A 27,471-nucleotide genomic window follows, 5' to 3' on the forward strand; every position below is an offset into this window, starting at 1 on the left:
TGGCTTGGGTTCATGACAAGAGTGAAGCTAGCCGTTGGAAAGTGGTCCATAGTGGCTGTAGGCGCATTATGTCATCACAACAGCACGCGCTAAGGCGGCGTACAAAACGTGGGCCATCAGCTGCAAAGACTCAACCCCAACGTGCACCAAATAACAATTTCTATTGAAGATTAATCACCTAGGTAGTTGTCAATTTGTACAAACATGTATCAAGTAAGGGCTTCTATTAAGGAATAACAAGCTATTATCTTATACAAACATTCACCAGATAACAGCTCTTATTGCATAGGTAGGTACCTTGTAATAACGTCGCCTTCAATATATACAAACGTGCACCGAGTAATGATTTCTATTGAGTAACACAATTTCCGCAGGATTGGACCAATAGTAGATGACAGAAAAATACACATTATTTACAGATCAACTGGCCTTATCCACCTGCTCACCTTTTCCCTCTTGGCTTCTTCACCTGCACCTTTGCCTTGCTCTTGACTGGAGCAGCCTTCTTCTTGTTACTCTTTCCCACGGCATTCTTGGCGTCCGTCTTGCTCTTCTTCCACTCCTTTCCTTCGGCGCGCTGCATCTTCAGATCGGCGCGCTTCTTGTCCTTGTTGCTCAGCTTAGTTGAGCCGGCCTTCTTCTTTCCGCTGCGTGGGCCGTTCAGTTCCTCCTTTCCGGCTTGCTTGGCGTTGTTCTTGTCCTGCTGCGTCTCGAACCATGTTCGCTTTGGCCGTGCCTTGATCTCATCCTCGTGCTTGATGATGTTTTCGTGCTTCTTGATCTGCATCTCGACTTGGGCGAGCTGTCTCTCTTCTTTCTCCTCCTTTTCAATCTCTTCGATTTCGTCGTCCATCTCGTCGATTTCAGCCTGCCACTTGTCCGCATCCTTGGCCTCGATGATGCGGCTTATAATTTTGGATCCCTGAGACTTGCCGGCCTTGACAGCAGCCTTGACGACCTTACGGTCGGGCTCAGCGGCAAGTGTCACTGATATACCGTTACGTCCAGCACGGGCTGTTCGACCAACTCTGTGCACGTAAATCTCTACAGACTGGGGAGCCTCGTAGTTGATGACAGTATCAACGCCCTTGATATCCAGACCACGAGAGGCCAAATCTGTTGCCAATAGGTAGGAGACCTTGCCGTCTCGGAAGTTTTCAACACTGGCAATACGCTATTGGGGAGTAAATGTTAGCAGGCTACTTGGTTATAGATAGTACTAGGTAGCTTACCTGTGTCTGGTTCATGCTACCGTGGAGCTCCGCACACGAGAAGCCCAGGAGACCAAAGATAATTCGGGCCCTATGAGCATCCTTCTTTTGGCGGAAGAAGATGATGACTTTTTCGGTGTAAAAATTCTTGCAGATATGTACCAGATAACCCATACGCTTCTCTTCGCGGCCCGGGCGAAGTCTCACAAACTCCTGAATCAATGTACCGGCTGTTTTCTTTTGCGAGTCGACCATGACTCTCACGGGCTTATTGAGGCCGACTTTGATAAGACGGTCGACGGTGGAAGTCATGGTAGCGGAGAAGAGCATCGTTTGGCGTGACTTGGGCAAAGTTGTAAGAATTTCGTTGAGTTCGTCGGCAAACCCGTCTTCAAGCATTCGATCGGCCTCATCAAGAACGAGAATCTCAACGGTATCAACGGAGAAACTGGCCGAGTTTCTCATGTGATCAATAAATCGACCCGGGGTCGCAATGATGACGTCTGGCCTCAGACGAAGTTCTGTCTCCTGAGCTTTGAGACTGAGACCACCGACAGCTAGAGTGAATTTGATATCTGTGTGTGCTGCTAATTTTGTGGCTACGGCGTGACACTGGATTGCCAGCTCACGAGTGGGAGTAAGAATCACAACACGGGTGGTAGGAATCTTCTTGGGTCGGTAGAGAAGTCGCTCCAAAATAGGAAGCACAAAGGCTGCTGTCTTTCCGGAACCCGTAACTGCACCGCCGACGAGATCCTTGCCCATAAGTGCGATGGGAATAGTCTTGGCTTGGATAGGCGTTGGCTTGGAGAAGCCGACAGCAGTGATACCACGCATAATGGGCCTCGACAAAGACATGACTTGGAAGGATGAGGCGTCCACTTTCTTTCCAGACTTTTGCTTTTCTTCGGGGGCGAAGAAAGCATCTCGTTTAGCCTTCTCTTCGAGATCTTCCTCGTCATCGTCATCGTCGTCGGACATATCGTCGGGGTGGTTGACTGGCGTAGCTACAGAATCGTTGTCTGAAGCTGCATCGTCGTCGTCGTCGCCCTCTTCTTCGTCAGAGCCCTTGGCTTCGGCGTCCTCGCCTGATTCTTCAGCATCCTCGTCGACGTTCATGCCAAATGCATCATCTGCGAGCACTCCGTCTTCGTCGTCGTCCATGTCGATGTTAGCAACCTCCGCAGAATCTTCATCGCCCTCTTCCGCGGCCTCAGACTCCTTGCCTCCCTTCTTCTTTTCCCTTCGTCTTCTTATAATCTCATCCAGATCAACGCCGACCTTTTCAACGGCCATTCCCTGCTTTGCGCTTTCGAAACCCCATCCCTCAAATCCGTCTTCACCGAATTGGCCAGCATCGTCTAGCATGAATTCAAAATCAGAATCCATTGCACCGTCATTCTCCTCCTTTTGGCCCCATTGGCCTTCGTTTTCTTCAGGCTGGGGCTCTTCATCCTTGTTCTTCTTGGCCGACTTCTTATTCGTCTTTGCTTTCTTCTTGGGAGGCTGAGCAGCAACCAGTTCTTCCTGGGCTACTTCTTCGTCGTTATCCGAAAGGGTATGGATGAAATCATCCTCAATTGATCTCTTCTGTGACGGTGCCATCTTGAAAACTGCTCGCAATGTGTTTGCGACAAGAAACTTCCAGTTCTAGCGGGGCCGCAAGCAAAAATCCAAGACTCTGACTTTTTTTGCGCCGAGACCTTTTTTTCTGCCGTTTTGAAAATTTTGGCGGTGAGACAGCTCCCCAGTTCTCAGCCACCAAACAGCGGCCAGCAATAATTACGGCAGATTAGCGGCTATCTCTCCCTAGCTGTTTCTCCGAGCAACCCCGCTGATTGGACGGCGCCGTCAAAATACAGGCCTGTAAACGAAGCCTTGACATTACAACACGCGAACGAATAGCTGAATAAATTTCTCCTGTCATCCTCATTTCGCTGCCCTGCGCCACGCCTCCGGCTCTGCAGTCCCTTTTCTACGCGATACCCGACCTCTTCATTCTACCCTTTTTTTTTCCCAGCTATTTTTCCTTCGGCGTCTGCATCCGCACGGCGAGCGCTATTCGACCAGCTGTCTTTGCTTTCTGTTGCGTACCATCTATAGCCTGACAAAATGGGTGAATCCAGGTACGCTGCATTCTCGCTACACTGCGCCTCCGAACCGCCGATGGAGGAGCACGGCTAACTGCAGACAACAGACAAGAGCTTCTCAATTGGCTGAACAGCCTCCTGCAGCTCAACATCACCAAGGTTGAGCAATGCGGCACTGGGTGAGTGTTATTGTTTTGGCACCCCGCCTGACGGACGGACGACCCCGCTACGATACCAACGAGTTCTGACACGAAGCTTCTCTGCAGCGCCGCGCTCTGCCAGGTGTTTGACAGCATATTCATGGATGTGCCCATGTCCAAGGTCAAGTTCAACGCCAGCGGCGACTATGCGTATATTCAGAACTTCAAAGTTTTGCAGAGTATGTGTGCCCTCGCCCAAACCCCCTTGATGGGCGGGCCCCTTTTTGTGCAGACCATGTCCTGACGGCCCACACCAACACAGACACCTTCCTCAAGCACCAGGTCGATAAGCCTATCCCCGTCGAAATGCTGGTGAAATGCAAGATGCAGGATAACCTGGAGTTTCTGCAATGGACGAAGAAGTTCTGGGACCTCAACTTCCCGGACCACGACTACGACGCAGTTGCACGGAGAAAGGGCGGTGGCATGCCAGCCGCCGCGGCTGCAGCGCCCAGGGCTGCTGCTGTTAGCTCAAGCGCCGCGCGAAGAGGCGGCACGACCCCCAGCACCGGCCCTCGCATTGCCGCCAAGGCGGGGCCCAGCCCTGCTACCGCCGCTCTGCAGGCAGAGAATGCGACTCTAAAGGAGACTGTCACCGGCCTGGAGCGCGAGCGAGATTTCTACTTTAGCAAGCTCCGTGACATTGAGCTGCTGATTCAACAGGCTGTGGAGGATGATCCCGAGCTTGAGAAGCAGGAGGATGGCCTGGTCAAGCACATCCAGTCTATCCTGTACTCGACCGAGGAGGGCTTCGAGATTCCCGCAGAGGGCGAGGGTCTGGATGACCAGGAGACTTTCTAAACGGGGACTATCTCTTTGTCGGAGAGTTGGATTTGGCTGCTTAGAAAGGGGGGAGAAGGTAGGGAGACGAGGCGCTGTGGGGGAAATTGATTCAAAGCATATGGCCGTGCATGCGTGGTAGACGCCTTCATGGGTGCCGTCATTTACATCTTTTTTTTTTGTTAGAGAACTTAGGGTGTCAAATCCTATAGAGCAAACTAGTACTACAACTGTTTGGACAATACTACTATTAATACGTCGTTGTGTGGATGTTGCTATTCTGCTCTGTCGTTGCACTTGTAATATCAAAAAGCAGTTAGTGCTTTGTACGGAATATCGAGCCCCGAATCTTATAGTCGTTTCTGTCAGCCCAGGCGGTGCGGAGCTCGATGCATCAGATCGCATTCTGGAAGCGGTCAAGTGCACGAAGGTCATGGAACAGCATGGATTGTATCCACAGTCGATTTTAACAATGACAGAGTCTCTTTCATGTAGATGTAACAGTACGGCCTCCATCAGGCTGCATGTGGTTTATGAAGAGCACGCGACATCAGCATCTTGCATGCAATCCCATCTGAGTGCCCAAGACGGTACAAAGGAATGGGGCAATGAAGCTGCACGTGTACCTTACCCGGCATCCGTCTTGACTTTACTGAGGGCACTCGTCCTAAAAGATGCATGGCGCTTAGGGCTGTTGGGCTGTATGCCCTGTAGATTCAACAGATCAAAGATAGTGCCTGGATCTAAGGCTTCCATCATTCTCGATGTCCTATCCTCATCTTGTCAGATCTTGTGAGACTAGATCACACAGCAAGCCGTACTCGTGAATAGGCCGCTATTCTTCTGCCTAGCAGCGTCGTAGCTGAGCTCGTACTCGGGAGAGGCTGGCGCCGCAGCAGCAATTAAACAGCCGCGCAGGGGTCCATCCAACTCCACCGCCTAGCAGACTTCAGGGCGGCAGAGGTAGCATTACGGGGAGCGGCCATCAGCTGGCAGGCACTAAAAGCCGGGACGGGTCCACTGAGACTCCCCCAAAGATCCATCCATGCGTGCACCGTAATGGACGAGAAGCCCGCCATTCTCGCGCTTGCATCATCATCGGAACTTTAAAACTCAAATAGATGCCACTCTGCGAGCCGTTGATTTTTCAGTGGTTTTCTCAAACAATATTAGCGACGAGGAGCATCTGATACTAATATCATCTGCTACTTCTTTTTCCATCCACTAGATCGTCCTGGGGTTATCATAGAGGCAAACGAGAACCGCCATGGCGCCACCGCCCGAGATTGCGATACCCTCAACGAGCGTTTCCGACGAGGGCTCGTCGAAGCCTTATACTCTCTACAACGTTAGCCTCCGCCTACCGCTGCGCTCCTTCATCGTCCAGAAGCGATATTCCGAGTTCGACGCCCTCCACAACGCTCTTGTCGAGCAGGTCGGCGCGCCGCCGCCACACCCCTTGCCCGGCAAGCATTGGCTCAGGTCGACCATCAACTCCCCGGACCTCACACGCGAGCGACAGCTCGGCCTCGAGACATACCTCCGAGCAATCGCAGAGTCGCCTGATCGGAGATGGCGAGACACTTCGGCCTGGAGAACGTTCTTGAATCTGCCCAGTTCTAGCACGAGCAATTCTACAGTGTCGGCGGCAGGTATGGTTGGCACTGCCTCAGGGGTGGCGGATCCGGGAGCTTGGCTTGATGTTCACAGGGAAGTGAAGCAGTGTTTGCATGAGGCGCGACAATCCCTTTCGAGACGAGACGGCGCGGCCGACAGCGGCAACTTTTCGGCGGCGGCGGAGGCTGCGGCGGCGGCCAAGAGGGTGCTGGTGAAGGCGTCGGGCCTGGTCAACAACCTTTCCGACGGCCTTCGCAGGATGCAAGAGTCGGGCAGGCTGGGCGATGGTGAGATACGGAGGAGGCGGGATCTTGTCTCGGCGGCCAAGATGGAGCGGGACGGCTTGGACAAGCTCGCCAGCAGCATGCCAGGAGCGCCGGCGGCAACCAGTCGTGGCGGCATGGGCCATGTACAGGCTTCTTCTTCCAACAGGTCAAACCTCTTGGGAGGGCACAGGCCCGCGCCGACGGGCAGGGTGTTGGGCGCACCGCTACCCGAGACAGATAGGACGAGGGAGCTCGACAACCAGGGCGTGCTGCTGCTGCAAAAGCGGGAGATGGAGTCCCAGGACCAGGCGATCGATCAGCTCTCGGCGATCATACGGAGGCAGAAGGAAATGGGCATCCAGATCAACGAGGAGGTGGAGCGACAGACGGAGCTGCTGGACTCGCTCGACGAGGATGTCGATCGGGTCGAGGGCAAAGTCAGGGTCGCCAACAGGCGTCTTAAGAAGATGTGACTGTGCGTCATCGTGGCGCTCCTGCAGATGGTTTTGCTCGCTATGCGGATTCTGGCTTACTGGGTCTGGGTTTTGGGGACGCTGTCTGATGTTTTGACTTGGGCATGGGAGTTTGTGGTTGTGATTCTTTACATGGGTGGGAAGCCGGTATAAACGTCCTTTTAATCATTTTTCACCTGGTTTTATTTCTATTTCACTGCGGGGGAGTTTGAAGAGATTGAGCAAGCGAGCGAGACGTTGAAGAACACTTTTTTTACGAGCATGCAAATGCATTCGGTATTTCTTTCCCCTTACTGTTTCTTTCAGTTCTTGTTGGAAACGAGGCTTTTGAGGCGCAACATGTTTTTGGCACAGGGAGCGGGGTGACATGATGTACCGTCAATGATTTCTGGTGTGACGATAACTCTTATGGCAATTTTTCAAGCAATACAAGTACTATTCCATATACTGTGATGCATCATAAGTAATAGCGAAGACGTAACAGAAATTGTCTGTAATTTTTGGAGATTGGTGTTTTGCTATTGGAACTGCTCATGTGCAGGTTGCAACGCGAATTATCCGAATACGCCCCTGGCGCTTCGCTGAGCTCTTGTGACCGCAGTCAAGTCACTGCCAGTTCGCGCTGTGGCTGGTTGGCTCAGCACGTGAAACTCAACGCTTGTGCTCTGTATCACACCGCCACTACTTGCTGCAAACTTGCAAGGATTTCCATCTCGTAAGGTTTTATTCATAGTCTCAGCTGCTTGTGCCGTGCAGAGCGTGGCATTGCCCAATGGATCCTTACATGGATGCCTTGAACTACCGATGGCTGCAGTCCGCGTCTCGCGGTCTGGAACAACTGACGACACCATCTTGGAGGTTTCGAAATCCGCGGGGCTGGGATTTGGTAGCTTGCCAGGTACGTACCAGGTTTGTAGGAATCAGCCTGCACTTTACCTCTTGTAGCAATTAACAGACGGCACTCGGTTGAGGCGTCTAGCAAACACTACTGGCTTCAATGACTACGAAAGCACTTTCACGCTGCAATTGAGCGTACGTCACCTGTTAGAGTGGCAAAGTCAGGATTCATGTTGACAAGTTGCTTGGGCAACGCCGCTGTTGTTCCTTTTCGACTCTCGAAACCCAGCTCTGCCCACCCACTAACAAAATACTAGCGGCCTCGAGTCCCAGTGAGCCAGAACAAGAGAATGATGCCGGTAACAGGCCGTGGGGGCGAGGATGGAAATCTCCAGTTACCTGGCAAGCTTGGCAGTAGAGACAGGGCCCGGGCGGTAGCGAGCAGCGATGATTGGCGAAAAGCATTCATGTTGTTCGTGCGTGAACCGGGGGTTGAAGAAACAGCGTCGCAACGACAATTGGGCTTTGTGAATGGCCAGAATTGTTGTCGCGTATGTATGCGCTCTGTAGGTCGTAGGCGAGCGCTGCAGAGATGCGGCATTGGAGCGGGACAAGTGATGGGATGAGATGGCTGGGGAGGGGCAGCTCTGCTTTGTGGTGGATGCGATGCCGCAGAGAGAGTGAATGAAACGTCAAGACTTTGGCTGGCGGAATCACAGTCGCAGTCGTGCCACGTTGCTTCATTTCTGCTTGTTATTGCGCTGGCTCGGTTGTAGATATCCATGCCGCGGATACAGCCAGGCATTACAGCGTCAAATCAATCGTTGATACTAGCAGGTTTCGCAGCTTCCAGGCCTTTGCGCCCCCCTCTGTGACGTTTTTAACGGGGCATCCACCACCACGCGGCCAATGCCCTCCAGGCCTCAGCCAGCCGCTGTCTTTTTGCGCCTCCCGCCCCTCCAGAAACCCCTCCAGGCTGCCAGGGGTCCGAAGCGTGGCTGGTGGGCTTGGTTGGCGATGGCGCACAGGTAAACAGCGAGACTCGAGGCCGCTGTGGGTTTTCACTCTTCTTAACATACATGTACCCATTTTCCGCCTCCCGGTCCAAGTCGAGCTTCTGCTCACCTCCCCACTTCCACCCCAAGCCCTCTTGCAATTTAATTTATTTTTTTTCTCCCCTTCCCATGTCGAGGCCACGCCTCCTCATCCTCTACGCGCGTCAATTCCATCGCATCTCTGCTTCATAGAGAGCTTCCAGTGCTGCGTGTGCGTTTTGTGTGTGTGATTGTTTCTCTTTTGACCTGGAGCTCGGCGTTTGTTTTCTCAGCGGTGCTTTGGTTGTCTCGGTCGTTACTGGTTAGTTGCATCCCGCTAGGACCCAAAAGCGCGGAGATCAATCTTGTCCTTCATCTCACTTGTCTAGCCCCCTTTTCCGGGAAATGGCTAGATAGAGAGGTGTTGTGCTTGTCGCAATCAACAGATTGCTTCGTTCGCGATATCGCTATTTGGGAATTTGGAGGCGGGCGACGCGGCGATTCGAGTTCAGCTTCTGACATTTGCCAACTAGGCTTCGTTTTACACGCCTATTCCTGATCGCGATAATTTCACCACTATACTCATGGATTTCTCGATGCGCTCATAGACTCAAGGCGATTGCATTTTATTTTGGTCACCCCGGCACCTGCTCTTGACAGCTCCGTACACGAATCCCAATCGAGCTGTTTTTCTACAGACGAATCTAATCGACAAGCATGGCCGCGCCGCCTCCACCACCGCCGCATGGCGAGGCGCCTTCGGGCCTGCCTCCTGGCAACTACGACATATTCGTCATTCCGCAGCACTCGTCAGGCTCTGGCATTCTATACCTGCCGTCTTTGCAGCCAAACACCAACAGTTTCGTGGCTGGCTTTGCTTCTGCGCTGATATGCGTCGCCGTGTTTCAACTAATGGCCCCGGCTTTTAAGATGTGGCTGAGTGGCGCTCAAGTTTCGGGTATGGCGGTAACGACATTGATGCTGGGAGTTGGTATTGGGGCCTGGTCCCTGGGACGGATGCAGACTGGTGGACCGGCACCTGTGCCAAGCTCGAATGGTTCAAGAGGGCCAGGCACATCGGGAGGCCAAGGCGGAGGATTCAGCAATGGACATGGCTCTTATGGATCAAGCAACGGCAAGCAGGGTGGTTTCGGCGGCCCTCATTCAGGAGGACAATCTGACCCAAACGGACCGCCTCCTCCGCCACCTCACAGCCGACCCGCTAATGGTGCACCACCTCCGCCACGCCACGACAGATCTAATGGATCTTGGAAGAGTGCGGATGCTCAGTCGGAGGAACCACCTCGACCACCAAGGCATGAGAACGAACCAGCTTCATCACCGTCTCATCGCTCACCATCCCAAAAAGGAGCACCAGCGTCAGAGTCAGAGCGGCCGCCAGCACGCCAGCGCCAGCCTCCGCCATCAGAGGACAAGGCTCCTACCGAATTCGAGAAATCAGCGTCGCCAAAGAAGAAGAAGAAGAAGGTGACCCTGGTGGACGATAAGGTGTCACCTCCAGAAGCCGACAAGACGCCACTGAGGTCTGAGCAGAAGCAGTCTGATATCCCAAAGAGAACGCCCCTGGCTGAAAAAAACCCTCCAGAGCTTGAGAAGAAGCAGCCTTCGCCAGAAAAGAGGCATTCTCTATCAATGGATTCCAAACGTGTCCTTTCCCCTGAGAAGAAAAGAAGCATCCCTGAGCTTGAAAAGGTGTCAATGGCTTCTCAAGAGCGAAAAACGTTTCCTGATTTAGACAAGATGTCGATACCAGCATTTAAACCAACATCCAAGCTGCCTCGTATGCCAGACTTGGCACCGATTCCACCATTCATGCCGAGAGCAGACTCTCGCTCAGAGCAGCGTTCGCCTACAAAGATAGATCTTCCGGCCTCTAACGAAACAAAGTCGAAACCCACTCCAGCACCTGAACCTGCGCCAAAGTCACCTACTCCGTCAGAGGCGAAGAAGCCCGAAACACCAAAGGGAACGTGGGAGAAGGCTCGCGAAGAAATGAGGAAGAAGGAGGAAGACAGGCGACTCAAAGAAGCAGAGCAAAAGCGCCGTGAAACAGCCGCCAAAAAGCTGCTCGAATTACGTGCCAAAGAAGCCAAGGAGCGACAAGATCGAGAGGCTAGAGAAGAGGTGGAGCGAGCTGAGGCGGAGAGGAGACGTAAACAGGAAGAGTTGGAGCTGGCCAGGCAACGGGAGCGAGAAGCCAGGGAAAGGGAAGCGATAGAGAAAGAGACCAAGATACAGGAAGCTAGGCGAAGAGAGGCCCTGGAAAGAGAGACTAGAGAAAGGGAAGCGAGGCAAAGGGAAGAATTGCGACGGAGAGAAGCTGAAGCCAAGAAAACAGCCGAAGCAGAGGCCAAAGCCAGAGCCGAGGCCAAAGCGGCCGAAGAAGCAAAGGTCATTGCAGACGCCAGAGCCGCAGTCGAAGCCAGAGCCGCGGCTGAAGCTAAAGCGGCCGCCGAGGCCAAAGCAGCCGCCGAGGCCAAAGCAGCCGCTGAGGCCAAAGCAACTGATTTTCGAGCAAGCCGGGCTGGCAACACGTATGCATACTCTAGCGTTGGCGAAAAGACAAGCATGTGGCCCAATGGCCGGCCTCCTGTTCCTCCCCTCTCGCCTTCTACAGTATCGCCATCAACCTCATCGCCTGACCGGTCAGAAAGGACAGAGAGACAAGAAAGGTCTTTCGATAGAGGCGAGAGTCCCACGAAAAGGGCACCACCCCCTGCCGCCGCCCCGTCCGAAGCTCCCTCATCTGCGTCTAGAAGAACAGACCCTTCGGCGAGACACTCATATGGTCCTGCAAAGTCACATGTTAGTAGCAACAGCAGCTATGTGGAATCAGAGACGTACTCTGCCAGACCATACGACCAGCCGAGCAGACCACCACCACACCAGCAGCAGCACCAACAGCAGCACCAACAGCAGCAGCAATATCATCGACAGCAACAATATCAGCAACAGCAACAGCAACCACCACCACCGCCTCATGCCCAGTCGCCGCCTAACAAGCCAAGGCATAGGAAGTCGACGTCTTCTCTCACAGGGTCCGACGCATCGTGGGCCGCCTCCCAAACAACTGCACGAACAACGCCGCCTCCTTCAATGCGATCAGGCCCCTATTCGACTAGCGACCCTGACAAAATTGTGATTCAATCTGTATATCTCTTCCACAACGAGTTCACCAAGACACCGGCCAGCCAGCTCATATCGGGAGTCGGCACGGTGACGGATGGATTAATTCTTCGCATCACAACAGAGGGGCTCTTTATCGACGACGATGTCCGAGGTGTTCCCCAGCGCGAGTGGGACGTCAAGGCTTGGACGCTCAAGCTTGTCGAGGTCTGGTGTCTGCCGCACTGTCTGAACGCACCGCAGCCAGCGGGATCTGCGACTGGAAGAAGCTCGGGCTTCTTTCACAAGATGAAGAAACCAGATCGTGACGGTGGCAACGCCCTGACTGGTGATGAAGCAGACCTATACTTGCAAGACATGCTTCATACTTGCAGGGAGTGTTGTCGGCTTGGTATGTGCGACCGCACGTTCAAGAACACCAACATTCCGTCATCGACGGGACAAACTGGAGAGTGGAAGTCCAAGGGCTTGCATGTGCTCCGGGCGACAATTCGTGATCAAGAAGCCAAGCGGTACCTCTTTATTGTGGAGGAGACCGAGGGCTGGAAGCTTGCGGTTGGATTGCAGCGCCTGCGACGAGGATCTATGGTTCGACAACTGGGTGTGGCTAGCATGCCGCCTTCTGAAGTTCGTGGCATGCTGGAAACCCTGGGTTGGGTTGCCTAAATGGACGATGAACTTTGCCAACAAAGATTGCAGGCGGTTGTGTGTATTGAATTGACATATTTATTCGACTGTTGTTGTATGGAGAAATGAACAGCATAGGAAGGAGGACACAACGTGGGATGATGATCGACTTTGACATAATGTGATGAGGACTGTCTAGCTGGAATGAGAGCGGCATTGTCTGGTGAAACAAAGAAGGGTGGGGGGAGAATATGAGCTGTTTGGCGTTGCCGCATTCCACCACATATACCTACCTATACGGAGGTACGCGCGGTAGAATTGTTGCTGGTTTGAAGATGGAAAGAGGAAAAGTTTGGATCCTGGTAGATTCAGGCCACGAAGGAAGGATACGGCGAAAATACCCATTTCAGTGAAAGTTTTGTTATTACATTTCTTATATATATACCAAGGTTAAATACATAATACTACACTCATTTACTTGAACTGATGCTATGAGCTTACACAGATGCTTTATGAAATACCAATACACAAATACAAGACAACCAAATAAAGCACTGCAATACTAACAAAGTAACTATGAAGACCAATTCAAAGAGCAGGAAAGCATGATGCAGTAATAACAAACGAACTAGAAAGACCAAGGAAAAGAAGAAAAAAGAAAAACTTCCTGATACGGCGCCTAGGTTTTGTTGCCAAAATCATGCATGCCAAATCTGGTATCTCTACATGTACAAAGAGCTAATTCAAATCCGCCTTATTCAAAACATTCCAAACTTCCACGTCGCCGCTCATTCTACCCAAAACAAGTGTCTTGCTGTCAGTAGAAAAGGCCGCAGACGTGACCAACGGCCCTCCCTCTTTAGTGCAGATAACCGCGCCAGAAGCCACGTCCATAATGTCGAAGCCTTCCTCGGTCCAGGAGGCAATGTAGCGGCAGTCGGGGGAGATGCAGAGCGGCCAGCCTTCACAGGGACGCGTGCTGGAGAGGCCATATGATGTAAGCTGGCCGTGCTGGGGCATCCAGATGTGCACGGTGGTGCCCCAGATGGAGACAATGGTGCTGCCATCGGGCGAGACGGCCAAGTCACGCGGATTGGTTGACGAGGACTCAATCTCGAGCTTGTAGAGCGTCTTCATCGTGGAAGGGTTGGTGACGCGGAGCGTGCCGTCGCGAGAAGTGGTGACGAGGTGCCCGTCCGGCGTGAAGGCGACGTGCGTCACGGCGTCGATGTGGCCCGGGACGCGGCCGGTGCGGGTCCCGGTGCGGACGTCCCACACGCCGACGCGGTGGCGGGGCTCGGCGGCGGCGATGGAGCGGCCGTCGGGGGACCAGGCGATGGGGGAGGCGACGTCTCTGAGCTCGAGGATGGGCTTGGAGGAGGAGAAGTCGCGGATGATGAGCGTGGCGGAGAGGGTTGCGATGCGAGGGAGGGCGGAGGATGAAGATGATGCTGAAGTTGAAGTTGAAGCTGAGGCTAGAGTCGATCTTGATGTGACTGTGCTGATGCGAAGACGAGACGGAGAAGAAGGCGACGAGTAGACTTTTGGCGAAAAGGCGGCCACGCAGCCGATGATTTTGGAGTAGCTCGTTTGGGAGCGGAGATCAAAGGTATCGATCCAGGGCTGGTCGGTCTGGGCACCGGCGTAAATTGCGTAGGCGATGGTTGAGGAGGGGGAGATGCCGACGGCGGTGATTTCCGAGCGAGAGGCGGGACGAGCGAAGCGGAGGGTGAGGGAGAGAGAGATTGGGGAGGATGAGGAGGAGGAGAAGGGGGGAGGAGAAGAAGAAGCCCTGGTGAGTGATACGTGTAAGTGAAGGCTTTGGCGGAGGTGTGTTTTTTCTACAGTTGTCTAGAGACTTACATTTCGGTGATTGGCGCGTTGAAAACTTGCAATTGAAAATTGGCAATAACGAATGTGATGTTTGTTGATTGTTGTGGTAAAACGGCGTTTTTTTATTTTATTTCTTGTGCAAATTCTATAGATTTTGTTTGTAATTGTCTACTCTATCACTTCACTCCCCCCAACATCACGACATTCGAAGAAAAAGAACCAACGGGGGACGCTGCGCCCTATTTATGTTTACCCAGCTGAGGCTTTAAACCCAACAGACACTAGAGATACGGAGTAGGCAGTTGGCAAAAAGGGCCGGGCTAAACAGTCATCCCTGTCTCCTGAGCTCGGCCGCCCAATTGCGACCTTGTTTTGACCTAATCTCAGCCTTGGACTCCACTTTGGGAAAATGCTGTATTCTAACTTGGCTGAGTGTAGAGTTACGGACAGCGATTGACGAGATAGTTTTATTACGTTAAGGAATTAATTATGTACCGAGACTACAATTGTCATCGAGGTGGGCAATGACTAATAGCTAAGGCAATGCTATCTACTGCTTAGTAGGCACAATTGAAGAAAAATGTAGCCCGAGCCCGGAGCCCCCCCACATTCCCAGTAACTCGATCTGTCTCGCCGGGTTGGTCCCTGCTGGGTAAAGTTGCCGTATTAGGCAATTTTCTAATCGGTCTTCTCAGGGAGGCTATTTTTTTGGAGTGGAACGTGACTCACTCGCTGTCGAAGAGCTGCTGTTACTAGCTTTCTTTAGGGATGAATTATAATCAAGAGCTGGATTGTTGTTGTAAATCAAGAATCATTACCGTCTAGACGCGGCTATTCAAGTCTGGTTATTTTTGACTCGAAAGTGTGTGCATTGTATTGGTTCTAGCTTCTATTGGAGCTCAGCAAGCGGAAATTTTCGGGGCATACACACTTGAGATAAGCTTAGATGGAGATTTTTATGTCAGAAAAGGGAATAGACGAGGGCACGATTGACTGCAACAGCATTTTTTTTTCCTAAATTAGTAATCAGATGGTAGCGAGGCCTGTTTTTGGTCTCATCGTTTTGATCGTATACGCGTACTGGGTATGAGAGCCAAGGTGGCTGGATATGGATACTAGCCTGTAATGTAGGCCATCTATCCTCGGCAAGTACTCTGAGAAGAAAATAGCAGTTGAGCTTATTGGCCTCTACAGAGTCTGTAAGCCAACTGCATGAACTGTTGCTTGCCGTTCTGACCTATCAGGCAGAGACATAGATAGTCCATCAAGGTTCATCAGAACTCCATGCACCAAATGCCCGCACTACGTACGCTTACGGCAGTTTTCTGCGAATAATCCGAAAATGTACGAAAATGTGCGAATATAAACATGGGGTATATCTCTCTCATATTTTCTATCTTTTCACATCATTCATCGTTTTTTTCTTTTTTTACATACCATCTTCATACACTACGCCCCGAATGCCTTGTCATAGTCGACCATGCACGACCTATACCGCACGCTCGAATCTCCCAGCTTGTTCATAGCCGTCTGCAGTCCCTCCTTGGAGATGGGAATCTTCTCCACCCAGGAGTGAAGGCCCTTGGTGGCGGCCAGATCCAGCATCTCCAGCATCTCCTTGCGGCTGCCCAGATGTGAGCTGCCGATGAAGCAGCCGTTGGCGAGGAAGTCCTGGTTTCGGATAGACATGCCCTCGCCTCCGGGGAGACCGACCGAGTTCCATCGGCCGTGGATGTCGAGCAGGCTGAGGTACTCGCTGAGGGCGAAGCCATCAAAGGAGTTTGCGGTGTTGACGATGAGGTCAAAGGTCATCTCGTGGCCCTTGGTCCAGTCCTTCTCAGAGGTGGCCAGGAAACCGTCGGCTCCCATCTTGCGGGCATCTGCCTCCTTGGCGCGAGTTCGAGAGATGGCCCAGACTTCGGCGCCCAGAGCCTTGGCGAAGATGACGCCGTAGTGGCCCAGGCCGCCGATGCCCACGATGCCGACCTTTTTGCCTGGTCCGGCGCCGAAGCGTTTCAGGGGGCTGTAGACGGTGATGCCGGCGCATAGCATGGGAGCTACGTCGGCGCTCTCCAGAGCATCTGGAATAGGGTATGTCCTGTTACGTCATTCAGTCAACTGAGCTCTCATAAGCGAAGAAGTGGAACCAGAGTTGGCTTACCAGTACTCGTGGATTCTAGAGTGAGAAGAGTATCCTCCCTGGGTGGTGAATCCGGTATCAAGATAAGGGGCGCCATAGGCATCAATCTGGTGCTTGCAGTACGTCTCGTTCTCGTTCTTGCACTGGCGGCACTCCAAGCAAGACCAGACCTGGGCACCAACACCGACTCGCTGGCCGACCTTGGCGAGAGTGACTTTGGGGCCGACACGCACGACCTTGCCGACGACTTCGTGTCCGACGGCCAGAGGGTACGGGCAGTCGCCCCAGTCACCGCTGATGGTGTGACGGTCACTGGCGCAGACACCGCAGCATTCGGTCTTGATGTCGACGTCGTAGTCGCCAAAGGGTCTGGGCTCCCATGAGTTCTTTTCAAACTCGAGCCAGCTGCCAGCGCTGGGGGACTGGAAGCCTGTGAACTTGTCGGGGACAGCCATGTTGGTCTTTTACTGATCAAAATCTTAACGTGGAAAGCAAATTTGTGATCTGCTTGACCTGTCTACTGAGGAAAAAGCAAGAGAAAGGAGTTACAAGACAAGAACAAGTGGCACAGAAAAGAGGGGAGACAATCAGCAGAATATATATCCTCCCAACCTCATCGTTTTGCCTGTTGCTCACTCAACCCCACCATCGTCAGAAGATGAGGGGCAGCCTCTGATTTCATTTTACCCGCACAAATCTATGGAGAGCCCTGGGGAAATGGTCATCGATGACCTCCGTCCTGCGGGATCAGAGGCGCCCCTCCATAAAAACCCCCACACAAAGCGACGCGATGAGGCGTTCGTTGGCCATTTTCGCCTGGCTGGGGATAATCCGAGGGGCTGTCCGATTGTTCCACCAAAGAGAGCGCGCGATAAGCCGGCGCAGAATGCTTACTTAAGCCGACTTGCCGTGCGAATTGGGCAAGTGTGCCGGAGAGGGTCGCCCGACGCCGAAAGAGTGCCGAAAGCTTGACCCCGTGGGACTCATTCAGGATGCGATTCGGGTCTACTAGCCGAGCCGACGATGTGAGGCTTGCTAGCCGAGCCGACGATGCTTTCTGCTGTTGAAGAATTGGAAGTTGAAGCGACTACTGCCTATATAAATGATGCATCATATGACGGATCTCGCATCAATGACCCTCACAGGCCAACGCCGGCCAGAAAACAGCATCTCATCGTGGCCCCCGCATATACCCAGGGCACGTTGCCAAGATCGCCGACGTTCCAATCCATGACGTTGTAAAAGATGCCCGGACCCAGCTCCTTCATCGAGTACAAATGCCCAAAGTCCGCAATCAAAAGCACCAGCAACACAGCACGCCAGACTCGCAGATCGCCGGTTGACCGGAGAACGAGCGCCTCGTTGATGGCGAAGAAGAAGTACATGTTTGCGAGCTGAGACATGGCCACGGAGGTGCTCAGCGGGACGAGCTTGGCTGGCGCGGTTGCGCTGTCTAGGAGCTCGAGGTAGCGCTGCTGGCGGAAGTGGGTGTAGAACGCGCCGACGAGGGCAGAGATGGGCTCTAGATAGAGGAAGAAGAGGCGGTATGCGAGAGGGAGTCTGGTTAGAGGAGCCATGGTGATGCTGTGGTTTGCTGGCGTTGTAGGGGCAGCAAGTCTCGGTGAGCGATATTGCGTGAAGTCTTGGAACTGGTAAGCAGCTATACTTGGAGAAAGGTAGGACTCCCTCTCAGATGACTTCAAGTATGTGCGCTTTTACATGCTATTGGTTTATTAGTGGACGTGAGCTGAGCACATGCAAGTAAGCCCTGTCGCCGTAAATACTACCACGCTGCATCTGCTCCGTATTACTGCTGCTACCTCGAGGCCACCATCTCGAGGCGAGGCGAATGGCGAAATCTGCCGTACGACTCCACCCCCGAAAACGTGGCTAATCTTTCTCTGCCCTTTTCAAGATCGGCAGGGATAGGGAGGCGATCATTGCCCTGCTGGACTGGGTGCGGTGCTGTGCCCAGGGGCTATTAGCTGCGTCTGTGTTTGGTGTCTTTTGCTCATTCTCTTGCAGCCACCAATCTCTTATAGCGGTAGGGAGACGAGCCAGCGCACACGTCGTACCCGGTTGTCATGGATCAATGTTTTAAAAGAAAAGAAACATTGCAGTGGATAATACCATATGTCTAATGCTATTTGCTTCATCGTGTTTTTTTTTTTTTTAATAATGATCGCAATGGTACAACTTTGTGTGACTGGCTAATTTCGTCTGCATGCACTCTCAAGACATGGGCTGTTGGGGGGACTTGAGCCAGTCGTCTTTGCCCAACCGCCTTTTGCTTGGCAGGCACAATCACACCGTACATTCAGGTGGGCAGCCATACGTGGCGAATAATCCTTCAAGAAGCCGAAAAATCCAGAGAGGGCCGTTGGAGCTGGTCCAATCCAAGCTGCAGGAAGATCCGGAAAGGCCGTGGCAGACGATGCGGAAAATTTGCTAGAAGCACAGAGAGGAAAAAATCGAGAGGCTAGTGAAAAATAGAAGCCCAATAAAGCCTTCGATTGATGTTCGGACGCTCCGCTTTATTATAGATCGGCCAGAAGCAAGTATCGGTACGAGCTGGAGAGATGGAGGGAATATGGCTGCCCGCCATTTTGCGGGAGAGACCCTTTTTTCTTTCAAAAATTTTCTGCGGAAGGCTGTTGCCCCCTGGGGAGGGGAGAGGAGATTTTCAAATCATGGTACGGTACACGGCACTTGTTCCCCACGACAGAGGCACAAGTAGGTACCTTTTTGAAGATGATTGCTTTTTGCTGCAGCGTCCATGGCAACGCATTGAATCAAGCCATTGGTCAAACGCTCATCTGGCGTCTTCCCCCTTGAGATGCCCCGGATTCGACCACTAACCCCTACTAGACTAAAGACTACGGGAAGCGCGGTGGAGAGAGGCATCGACGCTTTGTGGTTCTCCGTCCCAAAATACTCTGGGGATGCCCCTGACGGGATGACCTGTGCGGGCTACCTCTTGTCGAATCCTACAAGGTACGTGATATGTGTTGTTAACACTGCAACAGCATTGTCAGTAAAAAGTCAGTTTGGCCATGCTTTATGCCATGAGTTTCAGCCATATAAACTGCGGGCGCTGTATAACTTCATGCTGGTGAACATTGCATCACCCGCAAAGAGGCGTAAAAGTTTGTAGAAGCGTCCACAAGTACAGATACTCGCACAGGCGTCCGGGTAGCGGTACATGCGCCAACACAGCCCGGCAGTGGCATTAGCGGCAGACAAAGGCTCAGCGATACGTACCGCTATCGGGCGGTCCCTTTTTTTTTTTCCTTTTATCTAAAACGCTCGTAGTAAACATTTCATCTTGAGTCGCAACACTCTCTTCGCCTCTTCTTTTCTTCTCCCTTAACCGCTTTGTTTCTTTTGCCTCTTCTCTTCTGGCCCGTTTCTCCCATATTCTGCTTGCTGCCGCCCGCCGCAACAGGATTCCGCATGACCGCCTAGCAGCTGTCCGTTTCCACTTCGTTCTCACTACTAGTAACGCCGACACGAGTCCAGAGACTCACACGCACGAGGCAGTGTTGTCAGCCGCCGCGTGGCGCAATAGCAGGACCGCCCATCTCGTTTCCCCTGCCGCATTCCAACAGCCAATATTCAATTCATACAAGCGCTCGCTCTTGCTTTTTCTCCCAATATCTTGTTTCTCTTCGATTTGCATTGTCTTGTCTTGCGAGGAACCTCCCCGTCCATCCCTTTAGCTTGTCGACGCCTCTTTTTGCTGGATCCGCTGCGTGTTTCAGCAGACCATCTCTAGACTAGTCGGCCGTCGTCCTTTCCGCCGACAAACAAGACGAAACTCCACCGTGACGAGCTCATCTTCCACTTCGCGAGCTTCTCCGTGTTCAACGAATTCCTTTGTCTAGTCTTTCATTCGCCATCCACGCATCTCGGTCACGTTCAATCCTTCGAGCACACACCAAAGACATACCGATCGACGCTCTACACATTCGACTAGTGGCTTGAACTGTACCTCGTACCACCAACACTTCTTCTACAAGCCGCGACTTTCAGACGTACATCATGGCGAACGCTCAGTCCTACGTGATGGGGGCGCCTGCTCGCACCCAGGCCGCTGGTGTTGCGGCACCAGCTCCGGGCGAGCCCCATGACCAGCGTATGCGCAGCTTGAGCCTCTCTAATCTCCTTCGACACCACAAACACACTGCCTTTGGCCCCGACGACTCGCACCTACCCAGACAAATCACCGAAGTTGCCATCGACGACTCCGAAGACACACATGAATTGCCTGCTCGAAAGCGCCGTGGCCGCGCCCAAAGCACTGCCGGCACCATCAAAGGGGTCATTCGTCGGGCTTCTCTGTCCCTCAAAGGGATGGTTCATGTTCATCGTCGGCAATCGGTCACGGCTGAGCCTTCTGAGTTCAACCAGAACCAGCAGCTGCCAAATGCCAGACCGACCAGCGCACACCACACCTGGAACCGCCTTCGCCACGCCGCACCTTTTCGTCGCTCGAGGTCCTTCTACGGCCTTAATGGCACCGAGGATGGCCTTTACGAACAGCAACAGCTAGACCTTCAAATGCCTATTCCTGCGATGGGAGATGAGCCCCCCTATATCCCCATGAATACTGGGGCCGCCGCAAAGGCCTCGGTGGCGCTGCAGAACGAGTATTACAGCCGACAGGCGATGCACGCTCAATGGCTGCAATCTTCGAGCGAGGATAGCAATGACCGTGAGAGCGGAATTGGCATTGTCGTCACCGAGCCTTTCATGGAGTCTGGTGTCAGTGAAGATGGGTCAATGCTTGGCCAAGATAGCAACATCAGCAGGATTGATTTTATCAAGGAGCTTCCGTCCGAACTCGCTATCCACGTTTTGGCCTATCTTGATGCGACTGCCCTTGCCAAAGCCAGTGTTGTGTCCCGACACTGGAGCGAGGTGGTCCGTAATCAGCACATCTGGCGAGAGTCTTGCTTGCGAGAAATGACCACCACCTATGCTACCAGTGAGCCCGTCCAGCCCGGCACTGGCTTGGGCGTTCCTGAGATTGCTCCCTCCAAGAACTGGAGGCAAATCTACCGTGCCAAAGCTGAGCTCGCCCAGAAATGGAAGGAGGGCAAGGCTTGTCCCATGTATCTCAACGGACACACAGACAGCATCTACTGTCTACAGTTTGATGAGTATGTTCCACCCTTGATATTCCCCATACAATCAATTGCTCGTTCGTGTACTAATTCGAACTCAGATACAAAATTGTCTCCGGCTCTAGAGACAAGACTATCAGAATCTGGGACATGCAGACTTTGGAATGCCGTCTGGTCATCGGACCTCCTGAAATCGTCAATGCCCCCAGCGTTCTAGAAGACGCCGAAGGCAATCCCACGCATTATGTAAACTTTTCCGACAGCTACAAGGCGGCGCCCTCCAAGCCGCAGGTGGCTTCCTTTGCAGAGCATCACAAGGCCTCTATCCTGTGTTTGCAATACGATGACGAAATCATGGTGACTGGCTCATCGGATTCCACATGCATCGTGTACGACGTGCGCAATGGATATCGGCCCATTCGCCGCCTTACTCACCACACCGCTGCTGTCCTCGACTTGGCGTTTGATGACAAGCACATTGTGACTTGCAGCAAGGACATTAGCATCTGCGTTTGGGACCGAGCGACCGGCGCTCTTCTCCGACAGCTCCGTGGCCACACCGGGCCCGTCAATGCTGTCCAGATGCGCGGAAACACAATCGTGTCATGCTCCGGAGACTTCCGCGTGAAGCTGTGGAACATTGACACGGGCAAATGCATTCGTGAGTTTGTCGGCCACACCAAGGGTCTGGCTTGCTCTCAGTTCTCAGAGGATGGGCGATTCGTCGCCTCGGCCGGCAACGACAAGGTTATTCGCATCTGGGATGCCAATACCGGAGAATGCGTCCGTGAGATGCGAGCACACGACAACCTGGTGCGCAGCTTGCACATTGATAGCGTGAGCGGACGCCTCATCAGTGGCAGCTACGACACCGACATCAAGGTCTGGGATATGGAGACAGGTCGCCAACTGCTCTACTTCCCTCGCTGGCATGCTAGCTGGGTCCTCAGCGCAAAGAGCGACTACCGACGTATCGTCAGCACTGGACAGGATCCCAAGATCTTGATTATGGACTTTGGCGCAGACGTCGAAAACATTGAGATGTTGAAGAGCGCCAATACCGGCATCGGCGGTATCCGTCTTTAAACAACCTAATATCAGCATCCGGTCCGACTATTAGACTATGCTTGGCTGTGGGACTATAATAGCAGTTCTCACCAACAATCGCCCGCTGGTATCACGCAATGACGCACACAATCGGCTTTTAGTTTTCTTTTTCTCTTTGGCTGCATCTTATCACGGACCAGACGGTGGCGCCCGCCGCCCTGGCGCCGGTTTCACTCTGACACTTGACTTTATTTTGACTGGCTTTTCTACATGAGCTGCACCACTCGGTGAATAGACTTTTTCGGGCATAGGGTTGCAATAGACCGAGCATGTTTGGCATTTTACTTGGCATTAGGCCCAGGCCTACCACACCATCGGTAGACTTTCGGACAGGTGTCTTACCTTTTTTTTTTTTTTTTTTTTTGGACTCATTCTAGTCTGCATGTCGGATAATGGGCTCTTTTTTCTTCTTCACATACAAGACATAGACGTGCATCATTTGGGCTCTTTTGTTGTTTTTTCATTCTCTGTTGCTTTTTTCTTTATTTAAAGGGAGCGAGCGGTTTAGGAAAATTGAGGGAAATGGGATTTTACTCTTGTTGTTTGAGTTTTGTTTTTTCGATTGACGGCGCGAAGAGACATATAGACGAGGTTATGCTATGATGTACACATAAGAATTTTACACTTAATTTGGCAATTATTCTTTTCATGCTTTGAACATTTTGACTCGTGTGTCATGGACTTAGTGTGGATTGCGAGACGAGAGAGATGGGTATGATAAAAAAACAGATATGTGCCCCTGGTCACTTTCGTCGGGGAGAAGAGAGAAGAAAGTTTTGGCTATCTTGACATGGGCTGTGTGTTTCCTACTCTATTTTGCTTTTGTCTTGGTTGATGGAGGGGGCGTGTTAGATTTGATAGATGTGATTGGAAAATCCTTGTACAGCTGGATTCTACATGGATATCAAGACCACCATCATCTGTTATGTTTTGTACTACTACTAACCTGCAACTGGGGATTAGGCCTCAAAACTGACAGAATAGATGTGGCTCAAGGCCTTACCTCCGAAAGGAACCAGTCGGGGCAAAAGATGAAATCTACAAAGAAGAATTTAGCACGATGACGCACGCCTCTTTCTCTCTTATTTTCGGGAGCTAATAATATAAGGAAGGTAGTTTATTTGCGCCATCGAACGGAAGTTTTTAGGCGGAGCAAACGAGCCGAGGATGGACCGCGTGGTGGATTGGCAAGAATGCTATGTGTGTGTATAGAATTTAACGCTGCCGCTAGTCAAGTCAGCAGGGGGAGGCCGGTGTGATTTTTCCTATATACTAGTTGTGGCAATTGATCTGATGATCTGTGACTGGGTCGCTGTTCTTTGCGGCTCGGCGTATGTGCGGAGTTGGGAAAGAGGAAGAGGAAGAAGAGACTTGGGGCCATGCAGCTTTTCTGCGGGTATGGCCGAGTTAGTTTGTGGGGATTGCGGGACGGGGGGTCCTCTTTCTTATTTGTGGGGTTTTTGGGGAGGAAGAGAGAGAAAATAAATCTGGGGTGAAAGATTGTGGGGGACGGGATTGGTAAGATGTGTAGGTAAGTAATGGGGTTGAGTTTGAGAGGTGAAAGTTGAGAGCGTATGTAGACTTTGAGGGCGAGATAATCTGCGTTGTGTGTTGGATGATGAGGTTTGTGGTGTTTTGAAACATGTAAATTGGCAGCTCGGCTTAGTCCTTTTTTGGGATGAGGCGAATACGCAGATATGGTGTGGCTACTAGTTATTCCAGCTACTACGGAAAATGGCGAGAATACCTACTCTATTATTGCAGAATAGGCAGTCATGTACTTGAATGTTGTGGCATGTAGAGTGTAGATCAATACGGAACAGGCAGTTTAATACGCCAGAATCCCTTTGCGGCATATTTTCCTCGTGAGAAAATATCAATACGTTTCTCCGAGCTAGTGCTACCTACCCTGATTTGACGTGTAAGCAGCCTCAATCAAGCCCTCTCGGCCCGTTATATAGAAGAAACTGCGTCATTATTCTTGGCCGCAAATAAAATGATATTACCAAGCACTGAAGATATCGCTTTATTATTAGGGCATTCAACAACGAAAGAGGAAGAGTGAGGGGAGATTTGACAGGACCGGCCCATTCCGAGAAACGGGCGGTGAGCTGACAGCTGGGATAGACAGGCTAAAATAAGCCACGCTCAAGTAGTAGCAGCGGAGCAATTGTACGAATACGTCTCTGTGGAGTTTTGTGTATCTGAATGTTGGGTTTTGTTGACCGTTGTTGGACGAGACGTTCCTGGCAGGGCTCGAGTTGACTGATGGAACGGCTCGGAATCCACCAGAAGGTTGAATAGGTAAGTACAAGGTAGTTAGCTTACCAGCTTTTCTCTTGCGGCATCAGCGGGTAGTTCCATTGCATGCTTGGGTTGCAGCCGATCGTAATTGAGCGTATCCTGTTGCTCAATATCTGACAACCAACTGATGGGTGAATCGGGGAAGCGCGGCATAGCAAAAAGGCATACTGCTGCTGTCTGTCTGTATACATGCAGCCGTCTTGTCGTGTGCGGGGAATCCCTGGCTGTCATCGGCCCGGGATTCTTGGAAGCTGCAAGTTGTCAGCAGAGCGGTATTGCGCAGTCATGTCTGGTACAGTAGAGCGCTTTGATAGCATCAGTACCGTATACAGTATCCCTCTAGAGGAGAGAAGATGCAGGCCGACTTAGTCAGCTATGAGTGGGCTGTATAACAAAGACAGGATAGGTGCGCTTGCGGTTGGGCTTTACTATGGGACCGGCAGTAAGTGCTGGCAGCAATATTCTCCTCTAAGCTTAATTCAAATTGTTGCCTGCTCGGTCTCGCTTATTTCATCTACCGGACGGGCTGGCCAGGGCCTGGGAAGCCCGTCGCAGCGTGTACTCCGTGCTCTACAGTATATACGCTCAGAGCACGCCTCTTGCGGCATCTGGAGCAGGCCTGCCGGCTTCTCTCCGGGCAGTTTCTGGGGTGCATCTGCAAGGGTGGGCTGGCGTGGCCGTTAGCCTTTACTGGGGGTTCTCCAACTATAGCAGAATGGACGAGCGAACTATTGACTGGTGGCGAGTGTGTAGCGAGGTAGAAGCTTGCGGTGTGGAAGCTTGATGCTAGTACCCAGTAGCACTATATGTTGGCATGAACGGCATGAAATGAAGGGGCCACTAACAACCGTTTATCGAACGGTAGGTGACTGTGTACAGCAGAACAGAAACACGGGTCATAGGAGCTGACCAGGGTCGTTTGTTAAAAGGCTGGATGCCTAGCTAGCGGCAGATTTGCTGCAAGGGCTGGGCTCCAGAAATCGCTAGCCAGTCAATGCCCTGGTCCTTTGTCTATTTCGGACGCCCCAATATTAACTCCCGCGTTTCGTCGGCGTGGGGTGGTGATGGCTTTCTGGTTCAACTTTGCGATCCTTCGGCTTTAGATGTGCTCTGCGATATGCTCTGCAATGTGCTCTGCGATATGCTCGCTTTGGCGGTGCATCATTCGTCCGGCCATGCTGTCTGTATATGGTCACGTCGGATAGACTTGTATCTTGTTCCGAGCTTGTACTACCTGTTTCTTTCTGTCATTCTGTCATTCTGTCATTCTGTCATTCTGTCATTCTTCCTTTTTAGGAAACTCGCGACAAGAAAAGAGTACCACTTCAGGTGACGGACAGCTAGTCGTACGTACACGAGGTCCTTTGTACGGCCGGGTATATCGGATATGGGAGGCAGCCTTACTTGTACTTGTAGCGCGCAGATCCAGCACAATGGGCCGACTGCGTCTGCCGTGCCAGATGCCACAAGAGGCTGTTAAATTGCGATCTTCGCGGTGCATCTCGATAGTTGATGCTAGCATGGTAGCACAATGTAGCTCGGAGTATTGGCGAATCCTTCTTTATGCTTACAGGGAGCGTGCTCGTGGCACATCAAGTTGTAGCTCAGAGATGCATGACAATGAATCTCATCTTCTCTTTCCTTTCTTGTCCTCGGTGGCGATTTCACCTCCATTCCATTGCTGCCCCTATTCGGAGTGATTCAGCTCAGTCGCGCCGCATGCGAGTACAAGATATCATTTGTTACTGAAACAGAGGACCAGCTGCTGGTACAAACGGGTCGGCTGGCGGCTTTCACAAGCAAATTGAACATGGATTTTCCACCTGATCATATTTGTGGTTCGATGTGAACTCTCGCAAACGGGGCTAATAGAAGCATTTGATGTGTAAATTCAAGGTTTAAGGTGTAGCTGCTTCATGATGGTCGGAGACTTATCTACGGCTGGCCGGGGGTGCCTGGCCGTACCGGTACAGCCAGCAGCTCGATAGCGACGCTTCTACAAGGCTTGAGAGTGCCGGCTGCGCTGTACAAGTACAGCGCGCGGAGAGCACCGTCACTGCCGCCGTAGCCCTGATCCCTTAATGATGTAGGTGCTGTGGCTAGTGCTGAATAACCCTTCCAGAGCCTGCTAGTCCAGGGGCAGAGGCGTATTCCAGCGGTGCGGCGCTAAGCTTTTAGCCTAGTGGCTCATCTCCCGATCCGGGCGGAGAGCAGAGGCAGAGGCAGACGCTGCTCTCTGTCCTGTTCCACCACGGAAGACATGATCGATGCCAGGATTGGATGCGACAAACAGATTTCCTGTCCCGCCGCCATAGAATCGATCATCGTGAATACGAGCAAAAAGGTTTGGCAGCGGCCGTGCCACCAGGTGCAGATCGACGCCGGGGCGCAAAGCATAGGGCCATGAGTTTATGCGGTTCGTCATGAGGGTCTGGAAATGGCCTTTCTACGCACGAGGTGCCCGCGGGCGGCCTGTATGATGCTCTGGCGCGCAATATACATAGGCTAACGGGATAGTCTACCTTTACTGCCGATCAGTCGTCGACTAGAATGTAGGAGCGGCGCCCAATCTCGTTTTCGGGTGGTTGAAACAGAACAGTACTGCGTCCTCATTCGGGGAGTCTCGTCGTTTCATGCTTGGCACGCTCTCTTGGCACGCTCTCTTGGCTCGGCGGCTTT

At 52.3% G+C, this 27,471-nt stretch overlaps 7 protein-coding genes across 7 annotated transcripts; 4 read left to right on the top strand and 3 right to left on the bottom strand.

Moving 5' to 3' along the window:
• Positions 1-442: 442 nt before the first annotated feature.
• TGAM01_v201228 (DEAD/DEAH box helicase) lies at positions 443-3,144 on the bottom strand (the record flags this gene model as incomplete). The annotated part of the gene is made up of 3 exons (XM_024548716.1): positions 443-1,174; positions 1,233-2,861; positions 3,100-3,144. 3 exons carry the CDS (start codon positions 3,142-3,144, stop codon positions 443-445), a joined length of 2,406 nt encoding a protein of 801 aa, XP_024406532.1.
• Positions 3,145-3,323: 179 nt separating this feature from the next.
• TGAM01_v201229 (hypothetical protein) lies at positions 3,324-4,302 on the top strand (the record flags this gene model as incomplete). The annotated part of the gene is made up of 4 exons (XM_024548717.1): positions 3,324-3,337; positions 3,409-3,480; positions 3,568-3,680; positions 3,734-4,302. The coding sequence occupies 4 exons, from the start codon at positions 3,324-3,326 to the stop codon at positions 4,300-4,302; spliced, it is 768 nt and encodes a 255-aa protein (XP_024406533.1).
• Positions 4,303-5,548: 1,246 nt separating this feature from the next.
• Positions 5,549-6,637, top strand: TGAM01_v201230 (hypothetical protein; the record flags this gene model as incomplete). Its single annotated transcript, XM_018805461.1, has 1 exon — positions 5,549-6,637. The coding sequence occupies one exon, from the start codon at positions 5,549-5,551 to the stop codon at positions 6,635-6,637; it is 1,089 nt and encodes a 362-aa protein (XP_018661370.1).
• Positions 6,638-9,225: 2,588 nt separating this feature from the next.
• TGAM01_v201231 (hypothetical protein) lies at positions 9,226-12,321 on the top strand (the record flags this gene model as incomplete). The annotated part of the gene is made up of 1 exon (XM_018805462.1): positions 9,226-12,321. The coding sequence occupies one exon, from the start codon at positions 9,226-9,228 to the stop codon at positions 12,319-12,321; it is 3,096 nt and encodes a 1,031-aa protein (XP_018661371.1).
• A 699-nt stretch (positions 12,322-13,020) lies between these two features.
• TGAM01_v201232 (alcohol dehydrogenase (NADP+)) lies at positions 13,021-16,710 on the bottom strand (the record flags this gene model as incomplete). The annotated part of the gene is made up of 3 exons (XM_024548718.1): positions 13,021-14,074; positions 15,611-16,213; positions 16,277-16,710. The coding sequence occupies 3 exons, from the start codon at positions 16,708-16,710 to the stop codon at positions 13,021-13,023; spliced, it is 2,091 nt and encodes a 696-aa protein (XP_024406534.1).
• A 684-nt stretch (positions 16,711-17,394) lies between these two features.
• Positions 17,395-17,832, bottom strand: TGAM01_v201233 (hypothetical protein; the record flags this gene model as incomplete). Its single annotated transcript, XM_018805464.1, has 1 exon — positions 17,395-17,832. The coding sequence occupies one exon, from the start codon at positions 17,830-17,832 to the stop codon at positions 17,395-17,397; it is 438 nt and encodes a 145-aa protein (XP_018661373.1).
• A 2,464-nt stretch (positions 17,833-20,296) lies between these two features.
• Positions 20,297-22,467, top strand: TGAM01_v201234 (hypothetical protein; the record flags this gene model as incomplete). Its single annotated transcript, XM_018805465.1, has 2 exons — positions 20,297-21,417; positions 21,483-22,467. 2 exons carry the CDS (start codon positions 20,297-20,299, stop codon positions 22,465-22,467), a joined length of 2,106 nt encoding a protein of 701 aa, XP_018661374.1.
• Between the last annotated feature and the right edge of the window lie 5,004 nt (positions 22,468-27,471).

This window comes from Trichoderma gamsii (genome assembly GCF_001481775.2).
Source record: "Trichoderma gamsii strain T6085 chromosome Unknown Scaffold_3.2, whole genome shotgun sequence".
NCBI lineage: Eukaryota > Fungi > Ascomycota > Sordariomycetes > Hypocreales > Hypocreaceae > Trichoderma > Trichoderma gamsii.